Source organism: Morone saxatilis, unplaced genomic scaffold (assembly GCF_004916995.1).
Source record: "Morone saxatilis isolate NCDOM2014 unplaced genomic scaffold, NCSU_SB_2.0 Contig2, whole genome shotgun sequence".
Taxonomy (NCBI): domain Eukaryota; kingdom Metazoa; phylum Chordata; class Actinopteri; family Moronidae; genus Morone; species Morone saxatilis.
Window position 1 is genome coordinate 18,721,240 of NW_023339762.1, and position 14,979 is coordinate 18,736,218.

The following is a 14,979-nucleotide window of genomic DNA, read 5'->3' on the forward strand; positions in this document are numbered from 1 at the left end:
TTATGAGAGCAAACATAATGCAAACATAAATGGAGGCTAGATGTCTGCATGCTCTTTTTGTTTGTTTCAGTGTTTTATGCTTATATTTATTATTATTTTTCTTTTAATTTGAACAGGACAGTGCACAATAAAAACATTAACTCTGTATATAACAATGGAGAGAGCATTGCACGGGTTTTAGCAACAATAAAAGAAATAATAATAATAATATAAGCTAAAAAGCACTGAAACAAACAAAAAGAGCATGCAGACACTAGCCTCCATTATGTTTGCATTATGTTTGCTCTTCATAAGTAAAGAACCCATTTCCACAATTAACACAGATATACACCACTACTTGAACTGCCAGGCACTGGATTAGATACAGCTGCAGCAACAGTAGAATGAGTAACTTTGTGGGTATTAATGAATTTGTGTCAGTTGTGGTTTTCCAAATACAAAATTAATTTGAGCATGCATTTGTAGAAATAACAAAATAGTTTATTTCTTCGGTTTGGAAATGTAGAGAAAAGTGCAGATGGAAAAGTCTTTCAAAATGCTGAATATCCAGTCCTTTAGACTGGAAAAAAACTTATTTCCCTAGCTGGAGCTTCTCACCAGCACATGACCCCCCCAAGGGGCCACCACAAAAGAGATTCTCAAACTGAGGAAAACACAAAAATCAATGCAATGAAACTGAAAACCAGACCTCTTACCCTGCACCTGCATTTATATTCTGCACACAACCCATCACTGTTCTATCTGTGTGTTTGTGTGTCTGAGTGTGTAGTACCTGGTGTATCTCCTGCCAGCCATTTTCATCCACACAGCCAACCTGTGCATGATCATGCAGCAGCAGCTCACAGCAGTAGGGGTCTCCTCCAACCATTGAGCTGTGGTAGAGAGGAGTCAACCCTCTGCTGTCTTTATAGTCAGGTGATGCACCCAAGTCCAACAGTGTCTAGTGGGAAAAGAAGAAGGTTAGGGTGGGAATAATGCTTAAACTACTTCATACAGCCCCCAGTATCTGTTGCATCTAGTATATAGGGCTATATTACATACACACACATGCCTGAAGAAAAAATTCAGGAACCTCAGCAAAGTAATTATTCAGTCAGTGGTACTGATCAATTATTATGAGCATTCCTGTTCTGTGGGACAAAATATTTCCTTCCGTAGACTTACTTTAAGTTTTTAAAGTGCTTTGAATGTGGACAATGACTATGCCTGAGCGGAAATAACCAATTCCAATGGTTCAACAAGAAATCAATTATATGACTCATGTAAACCCTCTCATTTAGATTACAAGCCTCCTCAAACCAGACACATGCAAGGCCATTCAGTGAATATGCCAGCCCATTCAAAGAGGGCATGTTAAGCCTCATATATTTAGTAATTGCTCAAGCACCCTCTGTACTCAATTGCTCAAGCACCCTCTGCCACAGATTGCCTGCCTGCAAACTCTTCTTTCCCAGAGGGAAAGTTTGTAAGCAGACAATTGGTGTAGCAAAAGAAATAAAAGAGATGAGTCAGCTTTCTGGTATGATTGTGTATATGTATGTGTGTGTGTGTTTGTATTATATTCACTATAAGCGCTGTATGGTTCTTGCTGCGCACGGCCTTGTGTAGGGCAGTAATGCCATCTTTTGTTCTGAAGTCCAGATGTGCCCCTCCACTCTTCAGCAACTTGATGAGCTCTGCACATCCCTCCAGCTGTGCTGCCAGTGTTAGAGGACATTCTGTAAAACCCAAGGGTGAGCAAAACAAACAATATCAAAAAAAACATTATCATTAGAATTTCCAGTGACATTGTGCATTCTTCTTAGAAAATGAACATTTTAAACTGTATATCAATAAATAAATAAATATTTGATGACAAAATGTCCCACAACAGTCAGATGTTTTACAGATTTTGCATTTGGATAACTGCTTTGGCTGTCGTGATTGTCACCCTCCGGTCTGCATAAGTGGCTGCTTCCTGTTGGTGTTAAACCAACCTATTCTCATGTATCCCTCGCTTCACAGCTCCTCAGCCAGGCTACAGGTCACCCAACAGGGAAATCTCCTTTATGGCTGGACAAACATTTGCATAAATGTGAGGAGCTTAGCAAAGAGAGTAATCCAGCTTTGCCTAGAAATGCAGAAGGCTTATTTCAGAAAATCCATACATGGTCATTTTGAGGCAGAGACAGAGAGAGAGAAAGCACAAGAGAAGACAAATCAAGGTTGAAAAAAAGACAATTAGTTAAGTAGAGCAGGGAAGGAAAGGGACAACACAAACTTCCTTACCTCCTGTGTCTGGATCATGGAAGTTGGGGTCCAGGCCTTTTTCCAGAAACCTTGAGACCTTTTCAATGTTCCTCTGCTGCACATACTCCATAAACTTCTTCAAGTTTGCCTAATGGAGGGAGACAAGGGAATGGGGAGAGGGGAAGAAGAGGAAGAGACAGCTGTGATTGGGTGATGTAAGACTCATATGGATGGGGACGTTTAATAATGCAGTTCAGATGAAAGCTAAAGTCGCTGCTCTCTCCTTGTATGTTTGAAGGTTTATTTCTGCTCTGTCATGCCAAGCAAATGGACCATGTGCAGTAGATATATAAGCTATAATAGGACGGACTAAAAAAGACAGAGAAAGGGCTGTAAAGAAACACTAAAATAAAGACGTTTAGTGTCAAGAAAATTAGATCCCGAGGCTAACGTCTCATTTTGTGTTCAAATATAATGGTTATAATATTGTACAGTGCCTGAGAGCTTTAAATCATTGGGTCTTACGTTGATGTTTAATACTATTTTAATAAAACAAGCAGAGACACATGCACAAACCCACGTGCAAGTCCTACCCATCAAAATCCTAATACACACATACTCACACACACACACACACACAAAAATACTCTAATTTCCTCTGTGACTTGTGATTAAAAATATTCATCACCTCTGTGGATGTGTGTAAGCCTGTAGAGTATAGAGTGAAAATGAAGCTATGAGCAAGGTACCAGCACAAACATTCTATCTATCTGAAAACATAAAATTATAGCCCAGGATGACTATTTACTGTATTTACGAAAGACAGCAAGTAAAACATGAATTATTAAAACAAATTCACTACACTATAGTTTAATTATAATTTAATACTTAACATTTAAAAAAACAATCATAATCATTATTACTGCACTCTCTAAAGGTTTCATCCACATGTGCAAAAGCCTCCAGACACACACACACACATTTAACACAACTTAATTATTTAGCACACAACAATTAATGTAACAACTTAAACACATACATACAAACATGTACACTCACATGCAAGAATGCGAACAGAATGCAGCAGCCGTTTTGACACTCACCATGTGCGGCATCATATACTGTATATCCCTCGTTCTGATAAGTCACACTACAACAACATCCGAATTTCACATCCCACACCCCCTTTCCCTTTACACCAAGTCATCTGCAGCAAGCTTCCTGTACAAGCCTGCCTCTTGTTCACACACACCGCACCAACATGCTGCGAGGAGCTGCCGACCGCTACTCTCACCATCTCCAAGTCAAACTGAGTCAGAGAAATTCACTACAGCTCTTTCTTTTTTTGTAGATGTTCTGCGAGGCAGTTGTTATGGTGATAGGAAACAAAGACAGCTCTGGCAGCCAATGTACACATGAGTGGGAAGAGCATTGAGTTTGTGTTTGTGAGTGTGTGTTTGTGTGTATAATGCCTTGAAGAGGCTCAGGGATGATTTGCCACTGATCAGCTTGTTGTGATGTGTGTTTTATTGCCAACTAAACAAAAGGGTGATAAAAAAGGCGTTGTTTTATCTGATTTGGTTAGGGTCTTAGAAAACATAATATTTTCTTCCTCTAGCTATCATTCTCCCTCTGCAACACACACACACATAAATACACACATGTGCAAAGTCACAAACATCATTATGTCCAAGTCGCCACGACATATTGACAGTTTATCAGATTAAAAAGTCAAAGCTCTGTGCAGAGCTGGTGGAGTGACTAAACACAATCATCAGATTGTTATTTTCTAAAAGCCAATAGTTTGCCATCAAAATGATAAAAACAATATTTTAATAACACTATCAAAAATAACAAGCTGTCGTAGAGAGGAGTCAACCTCTACTATTACAAATTTTAGTACAATCCTAAATAACAGACCTCTATTTTATTTGTATTCCATACCCAACAATATAAGTTTTAATAAATAGGTAAGACAACTTAATAGTTTATATTTCAAGCTCAAAAACATTTCCAAAATTGCTCAGATTTTTTTCTGTTTCTTCCTAAATTGATCAAAAACTCCTTGTCATCTACCAACCACAGACAAAATATTGTGGGAAAGCCTTCAGCTGGTACAGACATGAGTGCAGGTCATTTTATTTCAACCTGTGCACTCACTATCTATTACTTTTAGTAGACGGTCAGTAGATATTTTGCATTTTCATTTTCATTCATCATCCAAGCTTGTATATGCACAGCAACTACTGTCCTCTTCATTGGGAGGGCATCACTGGGAGGGCATCCACTGGAGGGCATCCACTGGGGGGCATTATGAAGGGCATCACTTGGAGGGCATCATTGGGAGGCATCATCCTGGGAGCGATCATTGGAGGGCAGTAGGCCAGTCAGGTAGCGGACTTGGCTTGGGAACGGAGGGGGCGCCAGTTCAAGTCCACAGACCACAAAATATGGAGTGTTTGGGGACCCCACAGGTAGCTGGAGAGGTGCCCAGTTTCACCTCCTGTGGCTACCCTTGAGCAAGGCAACCTAACCCCCGAAACTGCTCATGGGGCACTGGCAACAGTGGTACAGCTGTAGCAGGACATGAAGTGCAGGTTCATTTTATTTCAACACTGTGCAACTCACTATCCTATTCTTTTTAGTAAGACGGTGCAGTAGATATTTAGCAATTTTCATTTTCATTCATCATCCAAGCTTGTATATGCAACCCCCATCACTCCACCATCTCTCCCCTTTGCATGTCCACATGTGTATGAAGTGTGCATTTCAGCCTGTGTGTGTGTGTATAAAAAAGAGTGAAAAAACCAATTTCCCAATCAATAAAGTACATCTTCTTTTTCTTCTTCCTAGCCAGGAAGTAAAAATGACAGGTGTGGTACACTGGAGGTACACTGGTAGGATAAAATCTTCTCAACAATTCATTAATGCTTGTGTGTGTGAAATTAAGAAGTGAAGTGGAAAAATGTAAAAGAAGTGGAAAAAAGGAAATAGTACCCAAGTCTGTCTGCATTTAATCTATTCATCTGCCAGGTTTAATATACATATGAATGTGACTACTGTCCCTCACGTGTTATCACACTGTCGTTATTCATGATAAGGAAAATTAACTTTTTTTTATTGTATAATAACAGGTTATGTGGTAAAATTAGGTGGGCACATAATGCACACAGCAGTAGGTAAAACATTGCTCTCATAAAAAGTGTTAAATAAAAAAACTATGTAAAATAAAATATTGTAAATCATACCATTACAGTCCATAAAACCTTGGTGGGTGGTAGAAAAGACCAATAAAATCATCCTTGATAATAGTATATATTAATTAATGAAAAAAGATTCAGTGAGCAAAAACAATAAATCACTCAACCTCTTTAGAAACACAAACACAGCTGTTTTGTCAGACTGTACAAGGTGTATGCGGCAAAATGTTGTTTTATGCATGCATAGGCTTCTCTGGCAGTCAGCTCTGTCTGCAACAGCATGACAACCTGCCTGAAACCAATAAACTGCCGTAGGAAGTTATAAGCCACTAACACAGAAACACATATCAATCACACTAATAGGAGTCGGTTGGGGAGCCGGGGAGTGGATGTGTACGTGCACGGGTGAAGCCATATTGCAGGGTTATTATTATTTCCACATAAAAACACAATTATTGCGTAAGAAAAGTCACTGAACGTTTAATACATGCCCCTAATTTTGTGAAGTACTAATCAATTTTTTATTACCAGACTTAAACTTGGCAGTGTGCTATTGTTACTCGGGTGTTACCTGCAATTAACTTAAGGGGACATAAACCTGATCTGCCATGTACTCTCCATAACAAAGTCCCCAGCAGCTTTAGTTTCCAACCTCTTACCCACCAGACAAGGTGCAAACACATGTATACATTCTTACGGCTCTACAGTTTGATTACAATTTTTCATGTTCTGTTGTAGTAGACCTCTATAAATAACATCACTGGTAAAATATTATCACATACACAAGCACACATAAACGCATCTCACATCACTATAAAAATCACAGCAACCACTGTGCTCTCCAGGGAGGAAGGGCAACCCTAGCAAAGAGAAGATACAAGAAGTAAAAATTATACACTGTATGTAGTGTCGAGGCACTACGACACACACACATATCTACACACGTATAGATATAAACAGCTAGAGATCTGTGCTTGTGTATACTCGAAACACACAGGGGAGAACAAGGAGAAAGTCTAGATAAGTCTATATAAAAGGAAGAACAAAAGAAATCTATCACAGATAGATAAAGCCCGTCAGTCACATATGCCAGGTTTTTTTGTGAAGTACATCCATTTTTTATTACCAGCCTTCAACATGGCAGTTTGCTGTTGTTGCTCGAAAGAACAGCACACAGGGAATGTGCTCTTAGTCACTCCATACTAATTTTGTTCGATGAAGGAGCAGACAGTTCTCTTTCCAGGAGCCATTCGGTAATGATTACCAATAAAGCAGGAAACTCTCAGACAGCTAATACTTCTCTGTCTCTTTCAAATACCAGTCACAGCATGTGGCTCATCTTTAAATTCTCAACTTTACAGTGTCTCACCTTATATCTCACACTTTATTCCAAAGGATAAGTCATTTAACAGAAATACTACTGAAGGAACAGAAAATGGCATGGTTTCACAGCCAAATCTGCACAAGCTCATGACCAAGCTAGTTAAACTTTTTGCACAACTGTTTTAAACAGCCAACCGATACTCAATTTTCTGCAACTGGTCAACAATGTCAGATGATTAGTGGTTTCGTCCTATAATTTCAATACATACATACAGTGTATTCTTCTATCTCATAGCAACCCTACAGTTTGCTTTAGCATGAAGTGTTACTAAACAGATTGCATGAGTACGCAGATTTATAGATACAGATATTTAATCATTAGCAATACTTGTCTAGACCCCAAACTTTGACTAAAAGTTTGACTGGTGGTCTATGCAGCTTCTGTACCTACACTACTGTCATGAGGATGGGGTAACCCTGCTGTGCTGTATCAAGTAAAAAGAGAGGTAAGACAAACAGAAAGGAGGAAAGAAATAGAGATACGGTAATGTTGTTACAGCAATAATCAATTCCTAGAATCTATGGCAATAATTAACCAACTAGTTAAACCAAGAAAATAGCCTGTAGGTTCAGTGTCCTCGTCTGAAATCAACCACACCATTTGATCTGTGCAGTCTTCTTCTATCTGCCACTACCTGATAAAAGCCTGGGTAGGAGGCCAGAAATTACAGAGGCAACACGACTCCCCCTGCCTCTTTTACTTACTGTGTCCTACACTGTTCTCCCGGGCTTTTTTTCCTCCTTTTAGTGTTTTTGTCATAGCTTCATAAAAGAAGTCGTACACACTTAATGTCCTGTTCAATAGCTCATGTGCATCCATGCGTGACCCATACATATACGCAAATGTACGTATGTGTGTCAGACACTTTCACTGCCCTATATTTACACTTATTAGCACATGGCTATATAGCCCTTGGTCCCTCACAGCTGGCCTACAGTACGCTGTGCCATGGATGAGTAGTAATTACAATGTTCACCAACATGATGCTTATTCGGGAAGATCATATACTGGCCTAATGTGAGCTGGCCCATAAAATACACACATGCTCTAAAGCGTCACAACTGCTTAGGCAATAAACATAGTGAGCCAGTGCAGTGGGAAACGGGGATGCTCTGGGGACCGTCAGACATCAGGATGATATGAACACTGCCTAAGCAGTTGGGAAATAGCAGAGGGCCGTCAATCCGTCAACACAGAGTCCTGTTGTCAGTGCCAACTGCATTACAGATTGTGTATCATGAAGAAAAGCATGTTTACAGTCAAAGATATTCCCACATTCCCAAACAAATGCGTATTGCCTATGCCTACATGTCTCATACACCGATGTGTTTAAAGTCTATAAGAAGGAGTTCAGACCTGTCGCATTGTGTAGTGAAGTGGCGACAACAACTGACTCACATTGGGCTACTTTGTGCTTCCAACTCATCAGGTACACCCTGTCAGCATCAAGCTGTCATATTTGTGTTGTGAAACCCTGTCAGATGCCAGGTGACTCGTCTATTCAGCCTGTCTCACAGAGATGTGGAAAACGGTCGTGACACTGACTGATAGTCTGCTAAATTAAACCCAACGGTGTCACTGATGAGCAAAACAGCTGAAACTTTTGTGGTCAATTTGATTAAATTAATTACTTGGAAGCACTTCGTTAATAGTAGCAGGACATTCTGTACATACACAAAATAATATTCCAAATTACAATCATCATGGAGGTGGCGGAGATGAAGGCAGTGTCCATTAATACAATCCTACAAAAAAAACATTAGCTGACTATGTACTGTTGCATGACATAGAGGGGGAGTCAACAATCAGTCACACATTTAAAGAGACAACTGCCAATTCTTGTGTGTAGTTACAAACATGCTGTTCCTGATTCTAATTCGGCTTTGTTGACAATCACTTATATAAAGACTAGAGCGAGTGGGTCGGCCTTGACCCCCGTCTCCCATATGCTTTGTACAGAAGCCGTCCTGCTGCAGGGGCACTGCATTTTAATTAGACACACGAATCGAGAGAGACACAACTCCCTATTAGGTGCATGCAGAATACGGCTATATTTTTATACCCACACTCATGCGATAGCTTTTAACAGCAGTGAGCTTGGATAGGCTCCAACCCCCCGCAACCCTGCAGAGGATAAGTGGTCATGGATAATGGATTTGTCATCATAATGTTACTTTATATGTCCTTAGTGCTTTATCAAAAGTACATTTTTGAAAAAAAGTGACAAAAAAAGTGAAGTGACACAATGGTTTTAAAGAAATATACAGTATCTTTATCACAATACATAATAACACACATTATATCGCATTTCAATCTGGAAAATTAGGAATATTCTATGACAGACAAACAAATGTAGGCTCTGCTTTAGCAAGCAGTGCTAGGGTGAGTTATAATTAGTAAGATTAGTAAGCAGGGAAAACAAAGCAAGAACAGTTCTTAAAACATGATGGATGGTAAATTAGAGTGGCACTGTAAAGGTGATGCAGCATTGCGCAGTTCAAAAAAATTTGTCTTTTTCCATAATCTTGTATAAATATAGACTTGCCGTAGTTGAGGGCACAGTCTCAAATCACGAACTGAAAATAAAGGGGAGCATGCAGTCTATTCACTCAGCTTCCTAGCTGCGAGAGCTAGCGAGGAGCATCATGTGAGCATACTAAGTTGCACTTCGAGTCTTTGGCAAGACCTCACAGTGAGAGTATACTGTATAGTGAAGCCGTGACTGGCCTACAGCTTCTTCCAAGGTTCACTATCAAAACAGAGGCTCCTCTTTTTAAACCTATTCTCACCAGAAAGAAAAACAGGCAAATGGCTAAGCCAGTTTTATTTGTCAGTTTATTCTATAATTCATGGATTTATTGCTGAGTATGAAGGTCTAGAAGCATGTTCCCATTAAAAATGAAACACGATGACGTGGTGTGGCAAAAACACAAGAAAATGGGGTCACGTGAGAAAGAGCAATGGAGGAGAATAGTGCAAAGACATGATAGATGAAAAGTACAGTAGAACATCTATTTACAGCTTTAGTCTTATCCTGTGCAAAATTGGTTTCTCTTCAAATGCACATAAAAATCATCCAGTTTTTGTGTAACACAGTAATCTACTATTGTAGGAGGTAAATATTATTACATATACAGTCAAACGTGAATTTATTTGATTAGAAATCCTGGAGACTAATTACGGTCTCCAATGCAGTTGATATTCAATCTGTTCAGATTTGGGTCTGTTTTGTTGAAACACCAGACCAGCACCAAATGTGGCTTTTTCAGTAAGGGTTACCACACAGTGGCAAAAAACTATTTTCGAATGATTTGATATTATAGTACATATGGTTTTGGTGTTTGCCTGTTTCCTGACTTTATTCTTGTTCATCTTTGTTCACTCTCTCTGACTGTGAGCCAGTCTTACAGCAAAATAATGGCTCCATGTCAAACAACCTCCTGACTGGCTGCCTGATACAATGGTTGCACTAGCATCCAAAACTTCCTGGGTTGTTAATCTAGGAGAAAAATGTAAAACTGCAAGTTTAACAGTGTGTGTGTGTATCTGTCAGTCAGTGTGCCCGAGTCTTCAGAGAGTCTTAATATTTTTTCATTCCATGAAAAATTAGAACAATCATCCATTGAATACATGAGCAGGCACAATTTTAATTGATAAACATTGTGTAAAACGAACAGTAAAGAAAAGCAGAAAAATACTACTTGCAGATAAATATAGTTAATAGCCTCTGGCAAACAAGCAATGTCTAATCATCAAATACATAGCTACACTTTGTCAGCCATTCTCTTCTCTTAATCCTTCCAATTTGTACAGATGCTAGTGTCTTAAAACAATGCTAATTATGCCATGAATATTACCTTCCTGAAGCTTACAACATTCATTTATTTGATGTTTTCACTCTGTGGTAACATTTCTGGGGCTACAGTTTGTGGTAGTGTTGCATTTGACTGAAGTATTTAGAGCTAAATCAACACTTCTCTGACACTATTAATTGGGTTAGCATGTATATTCAGTGCTATATCTGTGCATTCAAGTGTATTACAGGCACTTTGCTGTGTTCCTGTTAAAAGGGGCTAGTGTTGTGAACTCTGGGTTTTCAGTCTCCATGAATATCATGATAGAAGTGCAGTCATTAGCTCTGCTACCATGCACTGCTTTCATCACTCAAACAGAAGCTAATTTACTGCCAGACTCATAACATACCAATAACATACCAGATAACTATACAATACCACTCAATACTAAATATAAGTGAATGCTTCTTGTCTATAGGGGTGTAGGGAATGTGTAGGGAATGTGTCCATTGCATGAATCTCTGTACATTCATGTAATGTAGTAACCCATTGGAACTACAACTTGTCTCTCAATTTGACATATGAGAAATAATAATAATAAAAAAAGGTTGTGCAAAAGCAGTGAGCAAAGAGAGTGCAGAGTGCCATGAAATTATAATTTCATAAATCAGGTTATTCAAGTTTCACTACAAAAAGCTAACCTGAAGTTCACTTGAACTATTAGTTTATTCTCACTCTCTCAGCAGAGTTTATGGTCTCTCCATCCACAATTTCACCCAAATTTTTTTTTAATTTTTTTTTTCATCTGGGATTTGGGAGGCTGACACCATCAAAAACCTTTGTTTTGAGTATAAAATGCTGTAGAGTTAAATGGTAAAATAGGTTTGAGCGACAAATATAAGCACATGAATGGGCAACAAAGAAGTGGTGTGGCAGCAGTTTGAAAAGTTTCAATGGATGTTTTCAGACTCTTTTTTGCAGTGAATCTAAATCACTATCTGCTAATGTAAATCCAAGTGGGCAACTGCTGCAGTAATACACTTTTCACTTTCACTTTTAAGCCCTAAGTGGTACTCCAAAAAAAGGTTTTCGGTGGAGTATTTGTGTGAAAAGAACTAATACTGGTATTCACATTGACTGTTAAAATATTTAGATGTCTACCCCCCACACACACACACACACACACACACACACACTGAGGCAAAGTTTTACGTTTCACATTATGTTTTTGTTTTTTTTGTGGATTTAGTAAAGCTGTCCAATAAAATAACACATTAATTAACGTTCTTGGTTCAGAGTTGCTGTTTAAACTCCCCCAAAAGACACATAGATGTTTCGTACCACTGCATGCCTGTTAGAACAGATTAGTGTTCCTTTGTGTGTTTTTGCTGTGTGTATCTATAAGTATGTCTGGTTCTATCTACTGTATGTCTGTTTGGACCTCAGCCTACAGTATGTTTGTCTGAGAGAGTGAGAGCTTAGTAATCTCCAATATCCATACCTAACAGGCTTAAAGTGTAATGCTCTCAGCTACAAAAAGACCAATATACTGTATGACAGAGTATGGACTTGATCCCAGGGAATAGGATTTTCTGTGAGAGGAATCTTCAACCTTTACTGTATAGCAGCAAAATAAATCTCAGTAATTTGATACACTCCTGAGCTTAGGGGGAGAGTGACGCCACAAAACGCACTGGAGGCTTGAGGATGAAATTTGTTGGACTCATTCACACACACACACATACACATGAAAAACACTTAATGATTCAAACTGATTCATAATTTAGCACAGTTAACACACACACATACATGATGCATGAGTGCAGTAAAACACACACACACACACACACACACACACACACTCAAAGACCGTGATAAGGGTGCTGTTACTATAGCAACAGCATCTAACACATCATTGACCGTTTCTGCCTAACATGCAATTCAATTTTATACATTTCTGGTGGAGATTTTTTTTTTAAAGTCTGATCCCACAGCTTGTTTATATCATTGAGACACAGTCATTATCATAATGATACCCGTTCAAAATAACTTTCCCCCCTCAGGGTTTTTAGAGAGTATTTTAGACCGTCCTTGAGAGGGAGATTTGTTTCTCCTGATCTTTTTATTGAGTGTTTTTTGATGGGTAAGAGAAGGCAAATAAAAGACAACAAGGAAAAGAAACAAAGAAAGAGAAACAAAAATGCTTATCTGCATTCTAGCCTAAAGCCAGCCTTCACCTGGATCCATGCCATCTGCTGACAAAGCATGCACATGGTTACCCAATTATGTGGGCTATCTCTGTTTTTAAACTATATAAAATGAGACATGAGACAGACAAATTGATTTGTTACAGTCCCCTTTAACATGGAACATGTGAAAGCAGTATTCACTAAATGCTCATCTAATGTGATTGTGTGTGAAGTAATTCCCCATTGATGTTAAATCTGTGTCATTCAAACATCAAACAGTGAAAAATCAGCAGTGGCACTCCAATGCAGTATGGACTGAACAATATCAACTTAAAGTACTGTAAATAAAAAGACACACATTTTGAATAGGAAGCCCGGTAAGCCGGCAAACAAATTGGTGCACTACAACCTAAATGTTGGTCTACAAACCTCCTTTCTCTACAGGTCTAAATAAGAACAGTGTCAGAAGGCTACTTGCATTAACTCCTGATCTCATTTTAGCAGAAGTGTGTTGTTTCTAACCTCTGTGGCCCGGCTCCTGGTAGCTCTCTCAGAGCGTAGCAGCATGGTGTCTCCTGAGTAATCCTTTTCAGAAGCACTGGAGTAAAGTGTTTTAGCTCTGTATAATATCTGGTATTGCTATTGATGAACTACAGTTTGGGCAGGCGAGAGAGTCTGAGCTAGCTCTGACAGGGTTGGCTAAAGGCCGGAACAAAGCATGCAAAGCCACAACCTCTTTCCCAGTCATCAACACACTCAAAAACATGCAGAGCTTATTGTTTTGTGGACCCCCGAATACTTTCTGCTGTACGCTCAACCAATTCCACCCACCTTCCTGGTCACATTGACAGCTGGCTTTGTCCAGCATTGTCTCTTCCATCTGTACAATGAGCTCTGTCTTATTTGCAAGCCCATTAATGCAAAAAAAGGAGGCATATGCATAAACAGCAACACACAAATGTGAATGTGTAGACCTGTGTTAATGATCACACAGAGACACAGGCAAGATCTCTGTGAAAGGCAGACCATTCATGGGCGTTGTCGCAGTCATACCCCATTCAACATATACAGGCTCTATTTTTGTTGGTGCAGGGCATGGAACGCATTGGCGAACTGGCATTTTCCTGGGGTACACCAGGGTTATCTCTACTACTGCACTGGTTTGATATCTTGGTGATTCGCCATGCGCCCCAGTGGGAGGAAAGGCGTAGAGGGTGTGGCGATGCCAATCAAGCAGCGCAATATAATTTTGGCACCGAGAATGAGTACATCTTGCATGGTTTGCTGCCCACCTGCTCAGAGCACATTGACAGTGCAGTGTTCCATATTATTTTGGTTTCATTATTAGGTCATATCACACCCATTTAAACTTCCCTAAAATCCTAAAATAAACAGCCCTTTTCATGTTTTGTTCGTCTTTCCCCTTTATTCTGCGTTTTTCCACTAGCGGACATGTAGTCTTATTTCAAGCCAAAATAAAGATGCTCTGTTTTCCCTGACAGCTAGTAGGTAGCCAATATTGATGGCCTTTACTTTTGTGACTCTTTACAGCCATCTGAAGGCAGCAGTTATTTGTTGTGTCTAACTGCAGTGATGTAGTACACTGTCAAGTCCCAACAGCAGATGTACTGGTTAAAATGTAATAAAAACCAGTCTGTTGCAAAACAATGACAGGAATCGCTGTGCTTATGTGTAAATCAAACTAGTAAAACTTCTCTCTTGGTTAATAACGTCCTCAGAACCATTCCTGTCACCCATGGAAAACACCGGATAACCAGGAAAATCTTTGTTTTAACAACCTAAATGGAGCTCCTCGTTTTTAATTCCAGTACAGGTAGATGTGTGGCTTTAATGACCAATATGATATGATAGATACTGTTAAATTCTATAGTGGTGGAGAAACAACTATTATTTTGAATACTTAACAGGATCGCATTTATGTTGCAATATAAAGATTAAACAGCAACAATTTTATTTCCCAAATGAAATTCAATCATGTTTGCATGTTAAATAGTGAAAAATTGAACTGGATAAAAAAAAAAAAAACATATAAAAANNATATAAAAACTATACCATATTTTATGTTCTTTTTTCATTTTATGCTACTATGATGGTATTTATTTCCAGATAGTTATTGTATGGATTGTGATGACAAACAAATTGCACACCACTGCACACAGATG

At 39.0% G+C, this 14,979-nt stretch overlaps 1 protein-coding gene across 2 annotated transcripts in view; it reads right to left on the minus strand.

Annotated features, from left to right (window-relative positions):
• The window catches only part of shank3a (SH3 and multiple ankyrin repeat domains 3a), a 143,199-nt gene that overhangs the window by 84,549 nt on the left and 43,671 nt on the right, over positions 1 to 14,979 (minus strand). For both annotated transcript variants that reach the window (XM_035665387.1, XM_035665386.1), the window contains exons 4-6: positions 2,269 to 2,377; positions 1,567 to 1,718; positions 773 to 940 (exon numbers count right to left, since the gene is read on the minus strand). In XM_035665387.1, coding sequence (XP_035521280.1) covers positions 773 to 940; positions 1,567 to 1,718; positions 2,269 to 2,377 — 429 coding nt within the window. The remainder of the gene's footprint in view (positions 1 to 772; positions 941 to 1,566; positions 1,719 to 2,268; positions 2,378 to 14,979) is intronic.